At 28.6% G+C, this 26,706-nt stretch overlaps 1 protein-coding gene across 4 annotated transcripts in view; it reads left to right on the top strand.

The window, feature by feature from the left end:
* LOC142323850 (uncharacterized) overlaps nt 1-26,706 on the top strand; it is a 69,367-nt gene that overhangs the window by 2,528 nt on the left and 40,133 nt on the right. For all 4 annotated transcript variants that reach the window (XM_075364137.1, XM_075364135.1, XM_075364134.1 and 1 more), the window contains exons 2-10: nt 4,874-4,938; nt 6,399-6,561; nt 6,775-6,954; nt 8,656-8,908; nt 10,691-10,846; nt 20,944-21,155; nt 21,962-22,093; nt 23,452-23,534; nt 25,837-26,017. In XM_075364137.1, coding sequence (XP_075220252.1) covers nt 4,874-4,938; nt 6,399-6,561; nt 6,775-6,954; nt 8,656-8,908; nt 10,691-10,846; nt 20,944-21,155; nt 21,962-22,093; nt 23,452-23,534; nt 25,837-26,017 — 1,425 coding nt within the window. The remainder of the gene's footprint in view (nt 1-4,873; nt 4,939-6,398; nt 6,562-6,774; nt 6,955-8,655; nt 8,909-10,690; nt 10,847-20,943; nt 21,156-21,961; nt 22,094-23,451; nt 23,535-25,836; nt 26,018-26,706) is intronic.

Here is a 26,706-nt window from a genome sequence, read left to right as displayed (position 1 = left end):
GAAAATAAATAATGAAGGTCTTAGGGCAACAGGCCTGTTTTTTTCCTTTTAACTATTACATACAAGTAGTACATAAAAAAAATTGGATTGTTACCAAGTGTCTGTCATTAAAAAAGATGGCCACCAAATCGTAAGATTTTGAAAATGTTTCATTTTTGGTGTCCAAAAACCACATGTGGGGCAGGAGGAAAAAATCTGAAATGTTTACAGCAGGAAGGACTTTCTATGTACTTTAAAACCATATAAAATCTACTTCGTTACTCAAAGTGGTTGATGAGTAATGAAGCCAACAAAACCGCTAAAAACACTGTTCCTTCTAACCATAAACAACATATTCAATACTGATGTTGTGTATTTTTGCAGATTATAAAAATTACAACCAAACTCATTAGAATGAGTAAATTGATAATTAATAAATAGTCAATTACAAAATGATAATTCAAATACATTAACAAGTTTTTCAATTCACTTTTACCATATTTTACTCCTGCTAATGCTCAAGTTAATAAATCTTGCACTTTTTGATAAAAAAATTTAACTAACATAATTTAGTGTTCTTGCCATTTTTTTATTGAGTAGAACTGATAAGTCCTCATTCATCTTTGGTGTAAGTTGTGTCGTCTTCCAATAGTTGAAAAAGCTCTGAAGGTGTGAGAATCTTTAAAATATTTTTCAGTTGAACCCCCATGTTTGATTATCCCTCAATGATTTCTTGAATGAAGTACCAAGACCCTGCGAAGGGAAAAAATGTATTCAATATTCTTCCTCTTCATTTTCATGTATTTTGATTTCAATGAACTTCACCTAACCAACACTTGCCATCGTGTATACACGGCAGACATAATTTTTACATTTTGGCTTTGGTAAACCCATAAAGCAATCAGAAACACTAATGTCCTTGTGTAAATGTTTCTTATTCAGAGATTGCCTGGACATTCAGAATACATTTCTGACTTGTTGGAACATAACTGTGAAAGGTTCTTGTTTCTGGGGCTGTTGTGATTACCTGATAACGAGAACCGAGATATTCTTCAGTCTCTTTAACATCCTTATTAAAGCAGAAAATAAGTTTTATGTTTTTAATATTGTCTTTGCAATAATTGTACATTTCAGAAGGTGTAACAATTTGATTGTTGACTGTTCTTTGAAGCCATGCTTTAGTCACGGTCCTTTTTAAAATTTCACCAATTCCAACACATGGTCCTTTTCCATGATGAGGCAAAAAAATTACATTCAGCTGTGATTTCAAAATCTTGATGGTAGCAAAAATTTATGAAATTTTTTTTGTTTTTATACTGGGCTGAGGAGCCATCAGAAAAAAAAATTGTTTAACTTGTAGTAAGTGTTGTTATATTATTTATAACTTGCCCAGAAGAACGATGTAGTATTGTGCTTCAAGTACTCTCTAATCACACAGTTGCTTTGGCTTTGTAATTTTCTTCCATTTTTAAAATATATGTACTGTGGCGTAAGGTTTTGACCAGTGATATGACTGGACTTCATCCTGTATCACAAAAGGAAAATTTTGAGAGAAGTCTCCCAGTACAATACATTCATCCTTCAGTAAGTTTTCCTTTTTAATGTTGAGGAAATTAACTTATTTCTTTGCAACAAAATGATTCATTTTAGATTATTTAAATTTTCAGTAAGTTTATCTAATTACTCTTGAATGGAAGAATTTGAGGAGTTATTTCATAATGATCAACAGAGACCTACTATTTGAAGATAATTTCAGAATCAAAATCATCCCAGCTCTCTTGCAGTAATCTGAGCAATTCATCAGTGCCTGTATATTTTTCACAGTGTGACAGCATGCATGTTTCATTTTCTATATCACATATCATGGTTAAAAGGAGAATTTTATAATCAAATTTCATTTTTAGAGCAGTTAACATGAGTTTTACATTTTGGTGGGTGACACACACACACAAATTGAGTGAGTACCTGACCCACCAGCCAGAATATAAATTTAGGTCTGAAATCATCAAATTTTGAAAAACCAGTTTTTAAATTGTTTTTCTTTGAAAGCTGTGTACAATTATTTAAGTTACATAAGATAAGCCCTTTTTGAATATTAATTTTATTCCCATCAGCATTTCTTACAGAGATATAATCCTTCTTGCCTGGCATCATTCAGCTGTGCTCATCATTCTAGTAAAAATCTTGGACACATTTAATAACATTTTCACCAATTACGTGACTGGGTTTCTTTTTGCCGATTTGTGGAAAAATTCCACTGGTTTTAACCAACTATTTGGACTGACTAACACTAAACTCATCTAAAATTTTTTGAATGCTCTAGCTGCTTGGTAATAAACTTAAAATATTAATTTTTTCCTGGATTGATGTAACTGTTTTCATTTTATCCTTTATTTTAATGATTAATTCTTCTTATTCCCTACCTAAATCAGCATAATTTTGTGGTACTAAACTGGTTTCTTCTGTAGAAATGTTTAAATCAAAGGAATTGTTTAATTTACTGGTAACTGACTTGGCTATTTTTGTAACTATTTTTTAAAATTGGTTCCTTTGCGCTGCTTTATTCACAGACTCAACTATAACACATGGAGGCTCAAATATATCTTGACATTCCGGTTTGCTTTCTGTATCATCTTGTGGTTTTTTGTATTTTGTTTAAGCATTTTGTAGTGTTTTACCTGGAATTAATTTTAAATTTGAATTGCTTGTTGAAAGTGTCAAAGATATTTCTTGAAGAGATTTCTTAACCGGTTTAGTGTGACAGCTAAATGGGTCAGAGCAACTTTTCCCATTAATATGAAAATATTTATCTAAATTTTGGTTTTATGAAAAGTATAGATATTTTTTGTTTCAGTACATCCACTTCTTAAAGATATCAGTGTTATTTGCTGCTCAGTAAACTAAAATATCATGCAATACTGAAGATCTATTGTAAGTCAATTTGTGACACTGTTTCAATGAGAATGCCAATTGAACACTTCATAATCCATTTTTTAATGCAAGGGTTCTTACAATAACAATACAGTTACTATAAAATTATAAAACTACCAATTGCACCTCACTTTGTTTTATCCCAGTTTCTGTACAGCTAAAATAAAAATTTCTCTAATTAATAAAAGATATCTTATAAAAGAGAAGTTCACTGCCTATAAAATTACTTTATAAACAAGTGTACATTACCTAACCACAGTATTAACACTAGCAGCAATAGAAAAAAATCACATCAAAACAGTAACTGAGCCTTCTACAGTGCTTACATTCAGGATTACGCAAACATGCATGATTGTTCTCTTTCGTGTTTAAACATGAGTTTGTTTGTATTAGTCTTACTTTAAGTAACAAAGTATATAGAATAAGCTATATAATAAGCTGAATAAGCTCTAGAATAGCTGATAGTAAGCTATCACATTAATAGACATATCAAAATATTTTGCATAGTAGGCCTACACTGTTATCTGAAAAAATGCATGCTGTGAATGTTTTGGTTACATTCTTCACAACTTAAAACTGTGTTTTAAGTTGTTTTGTTGGCTGCATTACTTGTCAATCCCTTTGAGTAACAAAATAGATTTTATATGGTTTTAAAGTACATAAAAATTACTTCCTGCTGTAAACATTTCAGATTTTTGCCTCCTGTCCCACATGTGGTTTTTGGACCCCAAAAATAAAACATTTTCAAAATCTTACTATTTGGTGGCCATCTTTTTTAATGAAGGACACTCGGTAACAGTCTAATTTTTTTTTTATAAGTACTGCTAGTACCTAAGAGTTAAAAGGTAAAAAAACAGGCCTGTTGCCTTAAGCCCTTCATTATTTATTTTCGGCCAAAATTTGAAAAAAAAAAACAGCTATTTGTAAACTTAATTTCAGTAAACATTACAAGATTTGGATATGTTAACATAATGAATTTTGAGTACAGCAAGATGACGTTCTATCTTTACTCTTTCCAAAAAGCCCTTTATGACCTAAAAGAAGAATGCTACAGCTCATGGAAAAAGTGACAGATGGTTGGCTGCTTTTACCTGTTGGTGAATTACAAAATAGTCTATTACTCAAGAAAAAAAATCTTTAAATATAAAAAAAAAAACGTTTTGGCCACTACAAGGTGGGTAGTTATCATATACCAAATATCATCAGAAATAAAAAATAGTGATGTAATAAAATTTTGTTGAATTAGAATGGAATACCCCCGTAGAGCTCTGTAGGGTTTGTGCAGAAATAAGGCAGTAGAGGTTAATGATTTATAAACTGAGTTATGTTGCTTAGTGGAAGAGTATGAATAGTCTCTTTACAAAGTGAATAAACTCTGTGTCCAAGAATTATTAACAAAAAAAAAATTATGATAGAATGCAAAAGCAGATAAATGTAAAAACAGCTGCATAATCAATCTGAAATCTTTATAATTGTCAATAAAATAGTGTTTTGATATATGTAGAAAGATGCGGTTTTAATGGGATTGTGGTAAGACTTAGCTGTGATGAGTAAAAGATGAATTATGTTAACTACTATTTAAAAAACGGATAAAATAAGCATGTATTAAGTATCGGTTGCTTTTAAACTTGTTCGTGAAAAGGTCTAAATACATTAAAGGTGAAATATTACATCAGAGTACAATCTAAGGATCAAGAAATAAACATGGTACTATTTGATGATGATGTTGGTCTTTTGGTAGAATTTAAAAAAAAAAATTGTGTTCCAGTTTTTGCCATAAGATATTTATTTATTCTCTCAAAAGTATATTTTTTAAGCTATCGCACTGATGTTTATCGGTTATAATTTTTGTAAAACAATTAATATTATTATTTACGTAAAAAGTTTCCTAACAATTAATTATTTTTTCATCTATAATTTTATTTATAATAATAATAATTTTACTATCTTTATTTAATTTCAGGTTGTAGAATGTATTCTTCAATGTAACACTGGTGCAGGCCCACCAGAGAAATCTGGCATTGAAGGGTAATTTGGACTTGATTTGATTTTAGTATTAGTCATACTTTTTAACAACTTCAGCTTAGCTGCTGTTATTTTTATAATTTAAAAAAAAATTATTTTAATGAGTTGAGAGTTTTTTGTAGTAATCTAAAATTATTATTTTTACATAAGTATATACAAGTTTTTACATTGTTTTCTGTTATTATATCAGGAGGAGTGGAATTTGTTTACCGTGTGTATTAGTAATTAATAAGATTAGAAGAGCCTTTAAATGGTTCTCATTCTGATGTTCACAATACAGTTGAAGGTATTATTTATTAGAATTAGTATTAAGAGCTCAAAATTTAAATTAACAAGTTAAAATAGTTAATTGCCTTAGTAGCTCAGGTGACATCCTACTGATACTTGATGACCTACATTTGAGTTGCATCTTTTGTTTGTAATTTTTCCATTTTCAGTTTCATCCAATTACTTTCACGCAAAAGAAATTTTTAACCACAATCATTCCTTCAAAAATATTCTTAAAAATTTTAATTAGAATCAACTACTGTGCTTACTAAGCACTAATAAATGCAAATAGTGTGTTATTCAGTTTCTTAATAAAAGACAGCCAGATTGTTAAATGTGGCTTTGGTAATTAGTATTTTATCTTTTTTTTTACATCCTTTATTTTTGTGTTATGTTTTACACAAGATGTGGAACAGACATCTGGTTACAAGATATTAAAAATGACAGGTCATGGGGAAGACTAAATTAATGCAGTTAGATTTCCTCTGCAGAGTGACTGTCCTGTATCCTTCCCCTTTCTGTAGATAAATAATACCTTTGGAATTGAGTCAACTGTGGCCCAATCTGTAACAATTTGCGTATAATTTTAATGCAAAATTATATGCAAATTGCTACACATTAAGTCACTAATTATGTAGCTGCTTTTTTATTGATTAACAATGAAGGAATGACTGAATTCCTAAAATCCCCAGGGAATCTTGTTTCTAACCTGTGGATTGTAAAAAAAACAACCAAACTAGTTGCTGAGGTGCGTCTCGTAAAGCTGTACCTGATTGGAGACCCTCCTACCCTTCTTACCCTACTAAGTTATTTGTTTAATTGGTATTTATTTTTAAGGTCTGTATTAGAATATATATCGTTAAAAAATTATATTAGGTTTTAATTTATTGATTAATTATATTATTCAAGCTATTATTTAACCATTACCTTTTGAATGATTAAAAAAATAATACTTTATTTAGACTTGTATATGATTAAGTTTGTACCATCTCACATCAAGTATGGATTCCTTACGAATTTTTGCTTCTGAGTAATAGAAATGGACTGCCCTGTACTTATCTAGAGAGATCAAATAAACCCATGGAAAAACAGAGCACTGTCAGAAACAGAGCACATTCTATTACCAAAATTATATATTACAATGATAAAATTGTTATTGATTGGTTTTGTTAAGTTAAATTTATTGATTGTTTTAGGACTATAATGAAGTTAGATGAAAGTGGTGATGTTAGTTGGGTCATTGCATCTGGTGCTGAAGATCTTCCATTGTTTAGTTGTGATACATATGATGTTTTTAATATAACTGGTGGTATTTTTATTCGTTTTGGTGCATACGCTGGCCACATTATTGAGTTTAAGGTAAATTTACTTTCTTTACGAGTGTATTTGTGGTTATGCAACTCTTCAAAAATTAACTGTATTTAAATTAAACAAATATATAGATATAAAATTTATAATTGTGTGTGTGTGAACATGCAATGACTAGTATTTAAACATATACATTGTATTTTATATGTAATGTTAAATGTATTTATAAATACATTTTTGATTATATTTAATATTTCTTAACAGGTTAACCAGCCTGATCCATCTGACATGATGATGACTTGTGATGGGTGGTGTTTATTGCATTGCAAAAGAGCTAGTCCATCTGAACCAGCTCCTGTTTTAGATTCCCCATTTTCATTTTTACCAGCATTAGAAGATGGTTATTTTTCTGACCTTTCAATAACCGCTAGTAATAATAAGAAGGTAATTGTTTTAGTGTTTTATAAATTTTATTTAATAAACATCAGAAAGCTGCATGTTTAAGAAAGTAAAAGGATCTGCAGTTATAATTTTACAGAATACATTTGATAACTTCTTTAACTGTTTAAGATAATCAGGTTTAATTTTATTATAAATTTGTTGAAAATTTTATGTTTTAACCCACTTTGTTATAAATTTTTCCAAGAAATGTTGAATTCTGAAACACTATTCTTTGGTACTTATGTATGCTTAAAAATAGTTTTTTTAATTTATTAAAATTTTCATACTATAAACTTTGAATCTTATTGCAGACTCTTTCTTATTATATTTGTTGAATAATAGGTGTACAGTAGTTAAGAGTAATCTAATTATATAAATTAGTAAAATAAAACTTATTAGCTTTCAATATTAACAAAGATTCATAATCATGACCACTCCTGCATAAATTGTGTATTGCTACTGCAAAAACAACCATCAGATAGATTAAAGAAAATATGTAATTTGAATCTGTGCCAGTAAATCTGTACCTGGCTGTCATATGTTACATTTTATTCCCCACCATTCATGTTACACCATTAAACATGAAACTCACTGCAGCACTTTTCAAGCACATTTTTAAACTTATTTGAATATGTACCAAACCATATTTCTCACTCAAAATCTTCACAATGCATCAATTTTTCAAAATTACTGTCTGGGTTAATAATGGAATTGATAATTTTGTACTATTTATTTGCAATGTAATTTTTACTCTTTTCTGATGACATACTTGATAAAAACAATTTATAACTTAATTGTCTTAACAGATTTTATACCGTTCTTTCAATATTGAAAGAAGAGATAGTTGAATACATCTCTAATCTTTTTTTCCTTATAATGAAATGTCAAATACTATTAGTTCAGCATGAATATGGACTTGTTATATTCTTATTGTATTAAATAAGACAGTAAAAGTGAATGAAGGGTTGGCCTTGGATTATATGAACTATATTAATAATGAAAAACACACATGGCTCATCAATTTACTGCCTGCTGTCCATGAAATACTCATAACACTGCATATGAGTAAGACTCGTTGAATATTTTTCAAGCTTATCATTAAATATAATGTTCATGATATGTTGTTCTCAAATTTTTTAGATCCATTGAACAAAATATTATGTAAGAATTTAAATTGATAACCCTGTTAAAAATGTACTTGTCTTGAATTACTTTTAAAGTATTTTTTGAGGTAACTGTCAGTTGAGAGCTATTTAAATAAGTTAGGTAGTATGATTATACATCTATGTATATAATTTACTGCCAGTCTTTTTGTTATTTGTTATTTTACACTATGTGTTCCAGTCTTAATTATTATATAGAGGACCTGAGGTATAAGAGGCATCAAACAGAATCTCTTTCTCTGAAAATAATACTTAACCAATCCCCTTGGTTATCAGAGGTATAAGTAAAGCTGTCATTTGAAGAACTAAATATCACTTTTATTTTAGTGGGTTTGGCATGCTGAAGTTCAATAATTTGGCTCAGCAGGAAGTACTTCTTTGTTCACTTCCCTTGTAAACCTGAGAAGGAATGCTTGTAATTTTTGAGAATAGTTATTTCCATTTTCAGAAGTAGTTTGTGTCATGTCAGGTCACTTTTAACTGTTAGGATATAGCTTTAAGTATAACTGTATAGTTAATGTATTTTTTGTTTTGTTTTCAGTTTGCAGTTCATTCTTGTATATTAAAGTTATGTGCACCAGATTTAGATTGGAAACAAGAACCTCCTCCATTAACTGGATTATCAGAAGATGTTTTAGGCACTATTTTACATTACTTGTATGCTGAATGTTTACCACAGAGTTTGAATGAAAATACTGCTCACCAGTGTATAACTGCTGCTAGCCAGTATCCTTGTTTAGCACCGTTAGTTACACATTGTGAACATTATCTTCGTAATAATTCTCTTAAGCAACGTTAGTATAATAAATTTTTTATTCGTAATTTAATTTGATAAGTTTCTAGTACTCATTGGTGTGATGCTAATATAATTATTAAAGCTTATGATACTTTTTATTTTAATTTATGACTTTAAGGTAATAAAACAGTTTAATGACTTGCCTTTTTTTTACAATTCTGTTGACAAGCAGTAGTTTTGCTGCATTATTATTAATTTATGTATCATCAATAAGTAAGTGATCAAAATTGATAATGTATATATTGTATGTAATTACGTATATGTATGTATATATATATATATATATATATATATACAATAAATTATAGAACACTGCAATCAACAAATATAAATTGATCTTAAATATAAGACAAATTTTAAACTTATATTACATTTAAACTTACATTTTTAAACTGATTTTAAAAAAAAATATTTTTGTTAGAAAAATGTTCGTTTGTCATTGTTATTATCTCTTATTGTTATTGTTATTATTTATTTTTTTCAAATAATGTAGATTACTAGTATTTTGAAATTTTTTGTTCGCCTCTCCTTCCCTGAATTTATCAAAGGAGAGCAAACAAAAAATTATTTAATTTTAATTATGTTATTTTTTTGTGCATTCATTCACATAATAGTGATGAAATGCACAATGTGCATCATCATCATCATCAAATGCACAATCACAATAGTGAGAAATTATATGTAGTTTTGCCTTTATCTTATAAAATATTAACAATGGTATTAAAATATTATTTTATTTGTTTTGTGTGTTATATTAATGACAATTATGGACCTTAAAATTACTATTCTGTACAGTAAAAATTTTCATTTTAATTTAACAATATTATTATATTTGTAGTCACTCAAAAATATTATGTGTGCCATAACATTTTACACGTTATACTAATCTAAAATGATAAACATTTATTTGTTAATGAAAGTTTATTGTACTTGGCAAAAAAAACTTGAAATAAGGAAATACCAAAGTTAATAGCATTTTTAAAAATGTAAGTTTTGTATAATTAATATATTTTGCTTTGTTTTGTTGGTCATATTTCTTTTATTTGCAATTTTCAAATTTAGTAAATTTTAAAGTTTCAAAGTTCAATATTTTTGAAGTTAAGTGTTTTCCAAAGTTAGTGAGTTTTTGTACTTTTATTATACCAACTCCTAGAATATACTTACAGACATATTTTTTTAAGGAAAGAAGGGCAAGTACACCAATGGAATACTAGCAAGCATAACATGTGACATCTGACCTACAAACTGTAGGAAACAAGATGGTGTGTGAATGTGAAATGGCTGGAAATATACAGCTGGGTTGACTGGGAGAGACGTGTTGCACTGTCATTAATTGTTTCCTTTTTGCACTTTTGTAAATCTTATGCACATTTAATTATTTTAAAGAACACCCTCATTTTCTATGAGTCGCTATTTTCTTATAAGGACCATAGGATGACAGCTGAATTATAGTGAGGTAATTATAACTTTAACTGTAGCAATTGTTTGTTAAATGTACAGAGGTTTACTTTATTTAACATCTGAAGTGCTAATTTAATTTTTCTCAGTTTTAATAAAGGAACATTCATTTTAATAATTATCAATATTTTTTTAAATTTTATTCTCATTTCTGTTAATTTCAAAAAAAATTTGTTTGTTGTCATTTGCATTTAAAGAAATTTATTTTTTTGTGTTTAAGTGCTTTTGATCATTTCACATTTTATTTAAAATATTACACATTTACATTGAACAGGAATAATATAAAATATTGATTGTTTTGCAATTTATTTTTTTTTTACAGAAATGATTAATTTAGTGACTGATATGCACAATTGTGCCTCGCAGATAATACAGCATTTTAATACGAAACATTCCTCTTCAGCCAGTGAAAGCCTAAATTCAAATCCGGCAAAGCTTTGTTTTATTGTACGTCAGTCAATTCAAGAAGCAGCTGTTGGTAAGGATTAATATTAATTTCATTTAGTTACTTGTTGCCAGTAGCTTAATTTATATGTTTTTAATGGTTTCTTTTAGATTTTAGACCAGTATTTTTGTAGTTAAAATATTCTACATCTTTAAATGTTATAGAATCATCACTCAAAGCATTTTATTTGATTTAATACATGTTCTTTTCTAAATTTATTGTAAATTTATCATACTTATGCTGATTTTTATATATGTTGATTTAAGTGATCTTAAAAAGAAATTTTAAAAAATGGTTATTTTTTCAATATTTTCATGTTTATATTATATAAATTATATTTTATTTAGAATAATTACTTTGATCTATTTTAGTAATTTCTCAAACATGGTATCGCTGATATGTTAAATAAATAAATTAACAATTAACATAATCCACCTTACCAGCATGTTGATATGTTCTTTAGATCTTTCAGCTTACTTGGAAGTCATCATCAGGAGTTAAAATTAATGGAATGAAGTCGAAGTTTAAAAAATCATAGTAAAAATTTAAAAACAGTCATGACTGTCCAGTCCTACTAGTAAACTGAAGAAATATACATATTCTCCAATGGATTAAAATGAAATCAAACAGAACCATGTTGTCAAAGAGATAATTATTAGATTAAATTATTGTTTGTTTATATTTAGTATGTTTTTAAATAATATATAATCTTTAAAACATTTTTGTTCATTAATTAAATTTTTATTATTACAGTGTATGATACTTTTCCAAATTAGAAGTATTATAATATTTGTAAGAAATACCTAAGATTTTCATGAAAATATTATGATTGTATGTATGACCATATTCTATTATACGTTTGGCAAAGTTAGAGTTTTCTGGTTTATTATTTTTAATTGTATTTATATGCTGTTTAGCACGTGTGCGATATTTGCGATTTGTTATACCCACGTATATCAAGTTGCAATCGTCACAAACAAGATTGTATACTCCCTGTTTATCAAATTTGGAATCATTATCATGTGATTTTTTATTAAAATTATTATTAATATATTTAATTAATTTGTTATTAGTAGGATATGGAGGTTTTAAGTCATTTATATATTCCCCCCCCCAATTTTTGATTAAAATATGTTCAGATATTGATATTCATATATTGATTAAAGTATATTCATTTTTTATGTAAATTTTATCATGTAATAATTTTGTATGTTATTTATATTCATTTTATTTATTTTATTATATAATTTGTTTATATTACCGACATTATAACTGTTAACAACAGCAATGTTTTTAATTATTTCTGTTTCTTTATTTAAGAAAGTTTTATCGTGTTTGAGGTTTTTTATGGCTCTATATAACAGTGAATTAAAAACGGCCATCTTTTGTAACCATGGATGAAATGAATGGTAATTAATTATTGTTATTCAATGTGTCTTTACGATGTAGTTCTAGGTTTTTTTTTGTTATCTATTTTATTATGTATTTTTATATCAAAAAATTTCAAACATTATTTTCTATTTCCATGATAAATTTTATGTAGTTATCAATTTTATTAAATTCATTTAATATTATATTTGATTCAGTTTGAACATTTTCATTATATTTAAAATTATAGTGTCATCTACATGACCTTTCTACAGTAGTATATTATGTTGAGTCAGAATGTTATTGATACAAGAATCTTCTAAAAATTAAAAATATATTTGCCAAAATAGCCGACAACGGTTCACCCATAGCCATGCCAAATGGTTGTTTATAATATTGATTGTTAAAAGTAAAGTAACTGCATTCTCAACATATTTTGATCATATTAATTTGTTTGTATAATCTTTATTTCCTCCTCTATGAATCATGAGACCTTGCCGTTGGTGAGGGGGCTTGAATGCTCAGGGATACAGAGTAGCTGGACCGAAGGTGCAACCATATCGGAGAGGTATCTGTTGAGAACCAGACTAAGGAATGATTCCTGAAAGAGGGCAGCAGCTCTTTCAGTAGTTGTTAGGGGCGTGAGTCAGAATGACTTAAACGGCCATATCAACATCACTCAGTCCTCTGAGTACTGTGCAGCTGAAAGCAATGGAAAACTACAGCTGCTTTTTTTCCAAGAAAATGTGGCTCTCTGCATTTTCATATAGCAATGATGGAGGTGCCTTCCTTGGTAAAATATTCCGGAGGTAAACTAGTCCCCCGTTCGGATCTCCGGGTGGGGACTACTAAGGAAAGGGGTCACCAGAAAATTAAAAAATAACATTCTATGAGTCGGAGCGTGGAATGTTAGAAGTTTAAAAAATGTTGGTAGGCTAGTAAATTTAAAAAGGGAAGTGGATAGGATAAATGTGGATGTAGTAGGAATTATGTAGTAGGAATTGGTCAGGTGATTTTAGAATAATTAACTCAGCTTCAAATGGGCAGGCAGGAGTAGGTTTCATAATGAACAAGAAGATAGGGAAGAGAGTAGAGTATTTCAAAACGCATAGCGATAGAATCATTGTAATAAGGATAAAATCAAAACCTAAACCGACAACGATTGTTAACGTCTATATGCCTACAAGCGCCCATGATGATGATGAGGTATAGTGTGTATATGAAGAGATTGATGAAGCAATTAAACACGTAAAAGGAGATGAAAATTTAATAATAGTTGGAGATTGGAATGCAAGCATTGCAAAAGGCAAGGAAGGAAATACAGTGGGTGAATACGAGCTGGGCAAAAGAATGAAAGAGGGGACCGACTTATAGAGTTTTGCACGAAGTATAATTTAGTAATTACCAACGCCCAATTTAAAAATCATAATAGAAGAATATACACTTGGAAAAAGCCAGGCGATACTGCAAGGTATTAGATACATTATATCATGGTTAAGCAAAGATTTAGAAATCAACTCATTGACTGCAAAACTTACCCTGGAGCAGACATTGATAGCGACCATAATTTGGTGATAATGAAATGTAGATTGGGGTTTAAAAACCTGAAGAAAAGGTGTCAGATGAATCGGTGGAATTTAGAGAAGCTTGAGGAAGAGGAGGTAAAGAAGATTTTTGAGGAGGACATCGCAAGAGGTCTGAGTAAAAAGATAAGATAGAAAATGTAGAAGAAGAATGGGAGAATGTTTAAAAGGAAATTCTTAAATCAGCAGAAGCAAACTTAGGCAGAATAAAGAGAACTGGTAGAAAACCTTGGGTTTCAGACGATATATTGCAGCTGATGGATGTACTTAGAAGATATAAGAATGCTAGTGATGAAGAAAGTAAAAGGAACTATCGGCAATTAAGAAATGCTATAAACAGGAAGTGCAAACTGGCGAAAGAAGAGTAGATTAAAGAAAAGTGTTTAGAAGTGGAAAGAGAAATGAACATTGATAAAATAGACGGAGCATACAGGAAAGTTAAGGAAAATTTTGGGGTACATAAATTAAAATCTAATAATGTGTTAAACAAAGTTGGTACACCAATATATAATCCGAAAGATAAAGTCGATAGATGGGTGGAATATATTGAAGAGTTGTACGGAGGAAATGAATTAGAAAATGATGTTATAGAGGAAGAAGAGGAAGTTGAGGAGGATAAATGGGAGAAACAATACTGAGATCTGAATTTAAGAGAGCATTAAAAGATTTAAATGGCAGAAAGGCTCCTGGAATAGATGGAATACCTGTAGAATTACTGCGCAGTGCAGGTGAGGAAGCGATTGATAGATTATACAAACTGGTGTGTAATATTTATGAAAAAGGGGAATTTCCGTCAGACTTCAAAAAAAGTGTTATAGTAATGATACCAAAGAAAGCAGGGGCAGATAAATGTGAAGAATACAGAACAATTAGTTTAAATAGTCATGCATCAAAAATCTTAACTAGAATTCTATACAGAAGAATTGAGAGGAGAGTGGAAGAAGTGTTAGGAGAAGACTAATTTGGTTTCAGGAAAAGTATAGGGACAAGGGAAGCAATTTTAGGCCTCAGATTAATAGTAGAAGGAAGATTAAAGAAAAACAAACCATCATACTTGGCGTTTATAGACCTAGAAAAGGCATTCGATAACGTAGACTGGAATAAAATGTTCAGCATTTTAAAAAAATTAGGGTTCAAATACAAAGATAGAAGAACAATTGCTAACATGTACAGGAACCAAACAGCAACAGTAATAATTGAAGAACATTAGAAAGAAGCCATTATAAGAAAGGGAGTCCGACAAGGATGTTCCCTATCTCCGTTACTTTTTAATCTTTACATGGAACTAGCCGTTAATGATGTTAAAGAACAATTTAGATTCGGAGTAACAGTACAAGGTGAAAAGATAAAGATGCTACGATTTGCTGATGATATAGTAATTCTAGCCGAGAGTAAAAAGGATTTAGAAGAAACAATGAACGGCATAGATGAAGTCCTACGCAAGAACTATCGCATGAAAATAAACAAGAACAAAACAAAAGTAATGAAATGTAGTAGAAATAACAAAGATGGACCACTGAATGTGAAAGTAGGAGGAGAAAAGTTTATGGAGGTAGAAGAATTTTGTTATTTGGGAAGTAGGACGAAGATGGACGAAGCAGGAGCAATATAAAATGCAGAATAGCACAAGCGAAATGAGCCTTCAGTAAGAAATATAATTTGTTTAAATCAAAAATTAATTTAAATGTCAGGAAAAGATTTTTGAAAGTATATGTTTGGAGTGTTGCTTTATATGGAAGTGAAACTTGGTCAATCGGAGTATCTGAGAAGAAAAGATTAGAAGCTTTTGAAATGTGGTGCTACAGGAGAATGTTAAAAATCAGATGGGTGGATAAAGTGACAAATGAAGAAGTATTGCGGCAAATAGATGAAGAAAGAAGCATTTGGAAAAATATAGTTAAAAGAAGAGACAGACTTATAGGCCACGTACTGAGGCATCCTGGAATAGTCGCTTTAATATTGGAAGGACAGGTAGAAGGAAAAAATTGTTAGGTAGAAAATTGTTGACAGTTAGAAAAAATTTGTTAAAACAAATTGTTAGGGATGTAGGATGTAGAGGGTATACTGAAATGAAACGACTAGCACTAGATAGGGAATCTTGGAGAGCTGCATCAAACCAGTCAAATGATTGAAGACAAAAAAAAAATCTTTATTTATTTCATTATTGTTCAAATGTTAAATAAAATTTATAAAATTCTGACTCAACATAATATATTATTGTAAAAACGTTATGTAGATGACACTATAATTATATATATTGAAAATATTCAAAATGAATGTTATAAAATTGATAAATACCTAAAATTTACCTTGGAAATAGAAAATAATAATAGTTTGACCTTTTTGGATATAAAAATACATAATAATAAAATAGATAACAAAATAAAATTTAAATTATATCATAGACACATTAAATAACACAATAATTACCATTCATTTCATCCATGGTCCCAAAAGATCGCTGTTTTTAATTTGTTGTTATATAGAGCCGTAAAATACCTTAAACATGATAAAACTTTCTTAAATAAAGAAATACAAATAATTAAAAACATTGCTGTTGCTAACTGTTATGTCATAATATAAACAATTTATATAAAAAAATAAATAATAAAATTAATATAAATATCAATATGAAATTATTATTACGTGATAAAAAGTATAAATTATTCATAAAAAATGAATATACACCTACACTTTTTAGTCAAAAATTGAAAAAATATATTAAAAAAAAAACCTCCATATCCTACTAATAACAAATTAATTAAATATATTAATAATAATTTTTAATAAAAAATCATACGATAATGATTCCAAATTTGATAAACGGAGTTTACATTCTTGTTTGTGATGATTGCGACTTTATATACGTGAGTATGATCAATTACAAATTTTCCACACCTAAAGAGCATATAAATACCATTAAAAATAATAAACCAGAAAACTCTAGCTTTGCCAAACATATAATAGAATAGTCATACATACAATCATAATAATTACATGAAAATCTTAGATATTTCTTACAAATATTATAATACTTCTAATTTGGAAAAATATCATATATACTGTAATAATAAAAATTTAATTAACGAAAAAAAAATTGTTTAAAGATGTGGATATATTATTTAAAAACATACTATATGTAAATATAAAGAAGTAATAATTTAATCTAATAATTATCTCTTTGATAACATGGTTCTGTTTGATTTCATTTTAATCCACTGGAGTATATGTATATTCCTTCAGTGTACTAGTAGGACCGGACAGTCGACTGTTTTAAATTTTAATTGTGATTTTTTAAACTTTGATTTTAATGCTTTAATTTAAACTCCTGATGGTGGCTTCTAAGTTAAGCCGAAAGATCTAGAGAACATATCAACATATGCTGGTAAGGTGTGGATTATATTAATTGTCAATTTATATATTGTAAATATGAATATTTATTAACAAATCACCTAATAAAGTAATAAAATGGAATTTTTCAAATGAAATATTTCTTTTGGATTTAGACTATATTCAGTCTTGATTTCAGACTCTTTAGCTGCCAGATTTGTTGTAGTGCAAGTCAAAAATACTTTATACACTAATAATTTTTATATTGCAATAATTTGGAGATTATTAACAATAATTTTAATAAAAATAATAGATTAGACATAAGAAAAATATCTTACTAGTATAAATTCAAACAGAAATGAATGAACCATTCTGTAGTTCTATAATTATACTATAATTTTATAGTTTTGTTATATGGTTTTTATAGTTAACTGTACATATTTAATTAAGTTGGTTAAGCATTGAGTGAAATTTTAAACATTTTATATTTACTTCTCAGAAATTAGTGTAAAAACATAAAATTTAACTTCACCCTGTCTAGACACAGAAATAGCCAATGCAGACACATGTTTTTATTACAGTAGAATACCGATTATCCGGATTGAACTTACCACACTTAATAAAAAGATAATATAAAAAAGTAAATGTATTTCAGTAAAATTAAAGATGCCTGTAACATGTGTATAGTGTAATAAAAAATAGGTACAGTAAAACGTTACTCAAAAACCAATGAGTAGTAGTTTTCTAATTAATGAATCAGAATTTACAAAAATTATCTGAAAAAAATAAAAATTTAATACCTTACTGTTTATAAAAAGCGTTATTTAAAAACTTAAGAAAATTTATTAGAAAAATCTTAGAAAAAATCTATTGAAGAGAAATCTAAGTTACTGTTTATTATAAAAATATAATTTCTTAAAAATTACATTGTATTTAATAGAATAAAACTGGCGACATTCTTTTTGTCATTCTGATCAGTCCATAATGATAGAAAAACATTCAGGATTTTTTCTTGTTGGCCCTGGATGCAAGTCATTGCCTTCTTCTTCAGCTGTTAGCTTATCATCCTCATATGGCCTCCACGATCTTGTCACTCAAAATTTGGTAAGCAGCATCATTGTCGCTGAAGATCCATTCATCGCAGTTTTTACAGCCTAACATCTCTTCTGTGAACTTTTATATATTTTCTGCATCTTCACTGTTCATTTCTTCAGTCTCGCTGCGCATTATTTTACTTAAAACACCCTTGCCAATGCCATGTTTTCACAGAATTCCATGCATCAGCCACCATGTAACAACAATCTTTCAAATAAATGATTTTGATCATCCTAATCATGCCACTTACATCATTACCAGCCAAGGAGTTTTTTTCACTAATTGTTTTTTATAGTAAAGGCATTCATTATAAATAACCTACAACCACTTGATCCACTGGTTGTAAAGTGGATGGTAACTTTAGAGATAGAAACAGTACTTTGAATTTTCTGTCCCCTCTTCTAAGCAGCCTGTTTATGAGTAGATGCATTATCTAATACCAAAAGGACAAAATTGTTTTACTCATAATCTGCTGGTATTTTTTAAGCTCTGGTGTGAAATAATTATTGTACCAATATGAAAAAAATGTTGAAATCTCCCATGTTTTCTTCTAATTTTTGTTAATAAGTGGAAGATTTTGGACATGTTTAAAATCATGTCATCTTTTTGATTTGTCAATCAGCACAAGATTAAATTACTGATCTCCAGTTGTGTTATACCACCAACCAATAATGTCACACATTTTTAGCCTGAAGCTGATTCTTCTTTGTAGGAAAGTTTTTTTAGGAAGATTTTTCCTTTCAAGGCCCATTGCTTGAATTTTATAAGCAAAAAGCTCATCATAATTAAAAAAAAAAAAAAACAGTTGTTGAATAAATTTATTTGCTGCTGGAGTGATTTTTCTGATAATTTTCCCCCTTGAATTTCAAGTTGTTTAATTCCGTGATGCTGTTTAAAATTTTAAATCACCCTATACTTGCTTTAAAATGTACATCTCCATTTAATTTCCCATTAAAAATAACTCTATTTTGTTTTGTAGCAGACATGATGTTAATGAATCCTAACAATATCAATGTGTATGTTAACAACATTAGAGCTAAATTAATTATGCAAATGGAACTGTTAAGATCAGTGAATTTATAAAGTTTTAATGATATAGGCTTAAATTATCCCAGTGAGTAAAAACTGTGTTTCATTACATCTTGAAAATTACACAGCCTACTCTGCATTAAGTTATGAAACTTGAAGCAAAGAATACAGTAATGATGTCTTTTGTTTTGACCTACTGTATATGCACAGAAGAATAATAATCATTATATTATAATTCATGCTTGACCAATTATTATGTTTACATCAATCTTATTAGAAGTTAATTTTATAATTTGTTTAACATAGACCTCTAAATTTACTTATATGTTTTGTGCTATTCAAATTGTGACAAAAGTAAATTGTAAAACCTAGTAAAAAGGATCAACAATAAAAATACATGTCTTATTGAAACAAGGCTTTATTTGATAATATTTTAGATTTTTTAAATAGTGAATTAATTTTTTAAAAAATTGCCTAGTGCAGATGTAAGAAGTCCAGATAGGTGGACATTTAGAGAATTGGCATTCGGATAATTCTCATCCCACTGTATTATTTTTACTTTAAATATTCTCTGATTCCTATGTTACCTTATTGACTCATTCTACAATAAATTATGTTTTCAACGTATTATTTATGTTGTGTTATTTTGTGTTGTCTTTTAAAGTCATATCAATTCTTTCATAAAGTTCTTAAAATTACATGTGTCAAGATGATGATAATACTAGTTAAAATCTAAAAAGCAAAAGCCTTGTTACTTTATCAGTTGTTACAATGTAAAATTGATTATAACAGTGCAAAACTGATGGTTAGTTATGTGGCCATGTTTTTCACACATTATACAGAGGAAAGAGATGAATTCCTGGACTTGTGTGACTGGGGATATACTAGAACAATCATTGCAACATAGGCACAGTGATTCTACCAAAATGAAAATTCAAAACACTGACTAACCAAAAAATATTGGGGCTCCAGTGTTTTGGAACAAGGAATGTATTTTCTGGTCAACATGATGAATTGTTTACTGTTAGTGCATAGAGATATTAAAATAACTATTAAACTAAAGGAGGGGAATTGCTAACAAACAGGTGCTCGTCTGTGCCACAACAGTGCTCAGCCTTACACATTTGCGCACTTTTCGATAGTTGGAAATGGAATGTTTTGTGTTAAGGCCTGGACCTAGTGACTAATGATATAAACACATTTCTTCATTTGAAGATACATCTATCCAGGAAAATCTTCAATTATGATAATATGAAAGAAAAGGGTATGACATTGTTCAAAGGATTATAAAATTGACTTTGTGATAAAGAAAAATGCTGGTTCCAGACATAATAAAAGCTAGGACAATGGTAATGATTATGTTGAAAAATGGAGGTATAAATAATTAGTATATAAGTAAGTTAAATATTTATAAATAAGTAATTTAACAAAATTTTAAGGCCTTTTTATCTTAATTTTCTTGAGATGCTTCATGAATCACCTACCCTCCTGCTCTTGGTATCGTGGGGTAATAAGTAAATTTAAAATTAAGTCATCAATAAACTGTATTGTATTTATTTTGAATTTAAGGACTTTGTTAATGTTGAAAGTACTTGTAAAAATGAAAATTATGAAAGGAGAGAATGGTTGCTGCTAGTTGATATAGCTTCAAGATGATTATTATTTCTGTTTAGTTATTTATGAAAGTCAATTTTATTACAATAGTTTTAATTTTTTTCCTTGCAGCTGGAGTCAAGTTGTTAGTGCTTTGTGATTTATTTACTAAGAAAAAATCAGAATTGACTAGAGAACAAAGACATGAAATAATAAAATATGCTAAATCCAGGCTTCCAGTATTTATGAATCAGTTGCATAGATTCCTTGTTGGCCTCAAATCAACATTTAGTAATATGTCACCAAATCAAAGGCAGGAGATAGCTATTTATTTAGTACCAGAGGTATGGTTGTTTTAATTGTAGTGATAGTTATTTGTACAATTATGTTAGAAAAGACATGTTATAAAAAACATATATTAAAATTAGAAGCTAAAAAATAATAGAATTTTCAGTGGGTTTTCAAAATCGAATTTTTTAAAATTCAGGTTATTTTTAATTTAAATTGAATGAATAAATTTATGTATGTCAAAATATTTTTCATCCCATTCTCTACCATTTAGTAATGAAAACTATTAAGATATGACAGTTTTTTTATAATTAATGACATCAAAATAATTGCTATGTATAAGTTGATTTTAAAAACATTCTGAAATCATTTATGGAATAAATGTAACTGATATATTTTGGAAAATTAAATGTACAAAAATAAATTGAGTTAGTAGAACTTTCTAGTGAAGTGAAATTAGAGATTTACATGTGTTTTAATTTTATAAATGGTAAGTAGGTCTTTTTTTAGTTATCTTTTCGGAAAATTTGTTGTAGTTAATAGAAATAAAGCGCACTAGTAAAGTCTATCTGTAAAACACATATTCATAGGTTCTGCAAGCAGAACCTATGAATATGTGTTTTACAGATAGACTTTACTATATTGCTATACAGTGAAATCAGGTGAGTCTAACAAGTCTATTTGTTATTCCTCTGATTTACAGCAGATTCCAAGAGTTAGAGAATTGATAAATTTCATAACATTGCAAAAGCTACATTTTGTGAATTACTGAAATTAATATGTATTCATATTACAGATCAGTTATTGTGTTGGAGTACATTATAATTATCTTTACTAATAATGGTCCTTTTACTTATTTCAGATAGAAAAAATTCTTGAAACTGTTTCTTCTCTTGGTGTAAAAGTTAAAACTGCTCTTGAACAAATGATACCATCATTTAAAGAAGGTCACAGTACTAGTCATCGTCAGAGTTTAATTTTAACATTAAAAGAGGTAATGGTCATTTATGTAAATTGTTTAATAGTTTTTTTTTTTTATTTATTTTGAATTATAATTTTTTGCAAAGTTAGTGAACTGTGAAAGATGTTTCTATGCACCAGAACATACAGGTAGGAGCGCAAAAATAATAGTAAGTACAACTGAATGTTTCTTGAATGAAACATTAGTTTTTTTTGAATAAAATATTATATACATAAAAAAGCAGGATTCATGATCGAATGATTTCACAGTAAAACACCATCAAAATAAATTATACCAGCACTTAAATTAAATTTTTTATTTTAGTTTTTGGCTTGTCTAACAACCTTAAGATGCTTGTGTTTCTACCACTTTAATTATATTCCTAATGGAAGAGATTCTATATAGTAGACTAACAGTTTTTTTTTATGAAAATTATCTTATTACTTCCCTATTACTATCTAAAATGAAGTGCATGTAAATTTGATTATCCTCTGGCGTATGCCTGGAATGTTATTCAGCTACTTCAACAGCTTATTAATTCTTCTTTTAAAATAATGATTGATGCCACATGATAAGACTTAATGTTATTAATGTTTTTTATCAAAGTAAAAAAACCTTTTTATTTATTATTTTGGTTTCTGGCCAGAATCTAGCAGTTTCAAGCTGTCTCTTAGTATTTTAGTTTTCAACTTAATAGAACACTCTGATTGTTATTTATCCATTAAGTGTTATATCTTTTCATCCTCCCCTGAAATGAAAAAAAACAAGTTTTTTTTATTAGCTTCTTAGTAATGTTCATATTTAAAAAATGAAAGTTAAACCAATAATTTAGTAATGTACATGTAAAAGTATGGTGTAAATGTTTTGAAAATAAATGTAGATTTATAACTACTCATGTTTTGTGGAATTGTGTTTCCAGAAGATATTTTAGAGGATTAATTCTGCTCTATCAACAGTGTTGATGGATCTGTTTTAAACTATGAAGGAAATCCATTTTGTGTGTGGTAACAATATGTCATCAGTAATGTTATTAACAACCCAACCAATGAAGAACCAAGTAGAAGTTCTGAAATGATCCTTTGGGTGCATATTTCCGTAAATTTTTAAAATTAATTGTATTTATTTTTATTTTCTAACTTAAAGTAATTAGGAATGCTATTATATTTATTATTAAAAGTGTTAAAATGTGGCACTTTAAATGCTCTTTTAATTGTTTAATATATCATCATGAAAGTAGCTTATAAAATTACCTGTGGAAGATTAGTTTAATGCAATTTATGTCCGTGTGGATTATGTTTGGATATCAGTTCATTATGAATCTGTTATGTATGGTAATAACATTTCTTTAGCAAATCTGTAAAGTTAAGTTGGTTTGGTATGATGTGTTGCAGGTTCTTCAAAATAGAGAATTAAGTAAACTTAAAAGTCTTCTTCAAAGACATAAACACAGCCTGCATTTACTTTTGCAAAGAAAGTAAGTTGTTATTATTTATATAATAATATTTAATTACCATTTCTTAATTTTTTTTATTGGAAGAATGTTGATGTCTACATAAGCCTGTGTGTAGTAATTACAATTATGAAGAAATTCCATTCAGCTAGCAATTGAATTGTAGTTGATGTGAATTTTAGATTCAAAATTTGAATGTGGTCGCTAATTATTTTTCGTTTTTTTAGATAATTTCTAAAAAGAAGTCAATATCTTTCAATTTTATAAAGTTGTTATTCTGAGTATGTACATGACTATCCCTGATCTTCACATGATCTACATTTTATTCTGCATGTCAGTTACATCATCTTTTCATTGAGTGCAATCATTCATAGGTATATTAACCAGCATTGGGGTTTTTAACATCCTAAAAATGAGAGAAAAAAACCATCTCTTTTAATTTCATGAGTTTCATTTTCTGCTTATAATCCTTTGTTAAAATACATTAGTTTTGCCCACCCTAAAAATTAAAACAAATTTTATTGTAAATTTTTTCTTTAGCTTGTCCAAGTTTTCAGTTAGTCTGGTGCTTGCTACATTTTGTTTTTATTTCTGAATGTAACATAAGTTTTTAACAGTATTTTGTAAGTCAATTGTGGTAAGGGGTTGTTTTCGTTATTTGGGAAATTATATAAGAAATATGTATTATTTTTTAGTGGTAGTTGCAGCGAGTTAACTGAATCATATATTACATTTAAAAAAAAATAAATTAAAGAACATTTTCCTTCCCAGATACAGGAATTATGCTTCACAAAGAATATTTGAAGCAATCTGTAATCAATGATGTTGATATATGAATCTGTATTTAATGACTTTGCAACAAGATTTTCTTATAATTTATGGATGATACCGTTACTTGATGAAAATTAATCATGAAAATCCATGATTAAAATGGAAAATGAAAATAATATGTTTTATGATATACTGTGTATTCTGTACATCTATCATACATATGTTAAGTATAAGTAAAGTAGTTTGAAACCATTTAATAGCAGACTATATGGTTTGTGTTCATTTAAGTTTTTGAGTCAGTCTAACTTGTTAACTGTAGATGGTGTGACAAAACTTTTTTTTGTGTCCTGTTTGAGTGCACGATATATTGTCTACCTGGTAAAGTCTGTCCATTGTATTATTTTTTGCAGTTTAATTGTACGTTCCTGGTTGCTTTGTTTCTTAATCTATGTTTTTAAGGACTGTTTATATAATTCTGAAAGTAAGACAATAACCTTTCCTGAAAACATTGACAATATTTTATGAATGTTGGTTTACTTACATTAATGTTAAATATCTTATTATACGTAGTTTTTTTTTTTTTTATTTGTTCTGTATTTTATGTTCTATTGTCTTTAAATATAGATGAATAACTATTAACACATAAAATATTCTATTGTATTGAGTTAATTGAAATTATCACCTTATAAGGGTATATGTGTTATGTGAAATGAGATCTATGCATAAACTGTACATTTGTGCTGTATGAAATGATTAGGTTTGCAAGTTGTGGATTTTCTATGTATTTTTAAAATAAACATATTATTTCTTTGGATGGGGTATAGCCAAGGAAGTCTGATGACACATTATGTTTATATTCTGAAGTGAAATATAAGTTATGGTGTAATTTGTTAATGAAAAACGAATGCCATTATCTTATATTATTTTTGCATAGCATATGTTATATCAGCATATTGCTTACAGAGAGTGTTTTATGTTTTTCATTGTACAAGTCTTTGAAATGTCATTAGTGGAAGAGGAGGGCTAAAAAATTGGTGAATATATTGTAGGGTTGAAATATTGAATAGTATTTGTTATTTTACATCTAATTTTTTTTTATGTAGTTCGTTAAAAATATGGCAGTTTTTTTGCCTAATTTTTAAAGTAATGTAGGTGAGATATGTTGTAATGTTTTTGTAAAGACACAATTGTATACACAAGATAAATTTCTCTTGGTTATAAATTTAAGAAATCCAGTTAGCTATTTAGTTAATTATTTAGAGATTAGTTTTTTATTGGTAGTGTCTTGTGTTTATAATGTTTTTATTATCTTACAATATATAAGTGAACTTTTATAGGTATTTATTGATCATCAGTTATTTACGTTGGCATATAACTTCCCATGTTTTGTTTATATTGATATCATAGAACTATAAGTTAAAACTGAGATTAACTGTTTTGATTATTTCATTTACACGGCAATAGTATATAAATAAAAACACCCTAGGATACTGTTGTATGCCTTTCTAATAAGCATGTCTTATGCATTTTTTTATAATCTGTATTTCTTGTTTAGGGAAAGTTTTAGTGAAATGACAAGTGGTAATAAAGTGAGAAGTGTTTCAAGAAGTCTGGAACAAGTTATTGAAGAATTGCCTGTATTCTTGTTACGTCTGGAAGAAGTCACTAATGCGTTAGATGATAGACTAGAATGGAGGGAATTCAAATTTTGTTTCAAGGTCGGATCTTCTAAAGTGGTATGTTGATAATTATGTTAATATAGCAATTGATGATAACTTTAATGATGCATTTTTAAGTGAAATTTAGTATCTTGTCTTACATGAGGTGCTACCCAAAAGTTCGGGGAATTTTACCATAAAAATAAAATAGCTTACCATAACTTATAATTTCCATTGTCTCCTTCAAAGTAATTCCCTTGGGCATTGATACAGTGATCCCAGCGTTTTTCTCATGATTCCATGCATCCCTGGAAGTCTGCAGGTGTAAGTGTTCGAAGCGCATTCTGCATTTCTTCCTGAATCTCCTCAATTGTGTTAAAATGATGGCCTTTCAATTGAAATTTTATTTTCGGATAGAGAAAAAAGTCGCACGGGGCAAGGTCAGGTGAATAGGGTCTGTGGGGAATCACTACAGTCTTTTTGAAAGCCAAGAAATTCCGAATGGCCAGCGATGTGTGCGTGGGCACATTGTCATGGTGCAGAACCCAGCTGTTGTTACCCCACAGATCTGAATGTTTGCGCCTGATGCTTTCATGTAACCGCTTCAAAACTTCACAATAGAACATCCCATTGACAGTGTGACCAAGAGGAATAAATTCCTTATGGATAAAGCCTTTGATGTCGCAAAAACAATCATCATTGACTTCACGTTGCTGCGAACTTGGCGACTTCCACTGCGACGACTGCTGCTTAGTTTCAGGTTTCAG

The sequence above is a fragment of the Lycorma delicatula genome, chromosome 4, assembly GCF_047948215.1.
Source record: "Lycorma delicatula isolate Av1 chromosome 4, ASM4794821v1, whole genome shotgun sequence".
Taxonomy (NCBI): Eukaryota; Metazoa; Arthropoda; class Insecta; order Hemiptera; family Fulgoridae; genus Lycorma; species Lycorma delicatula.
Note: the sequence above shows the minus strand (reverse complement) of the source record. Positions and strands in the feature narration are given on the sequence as shown.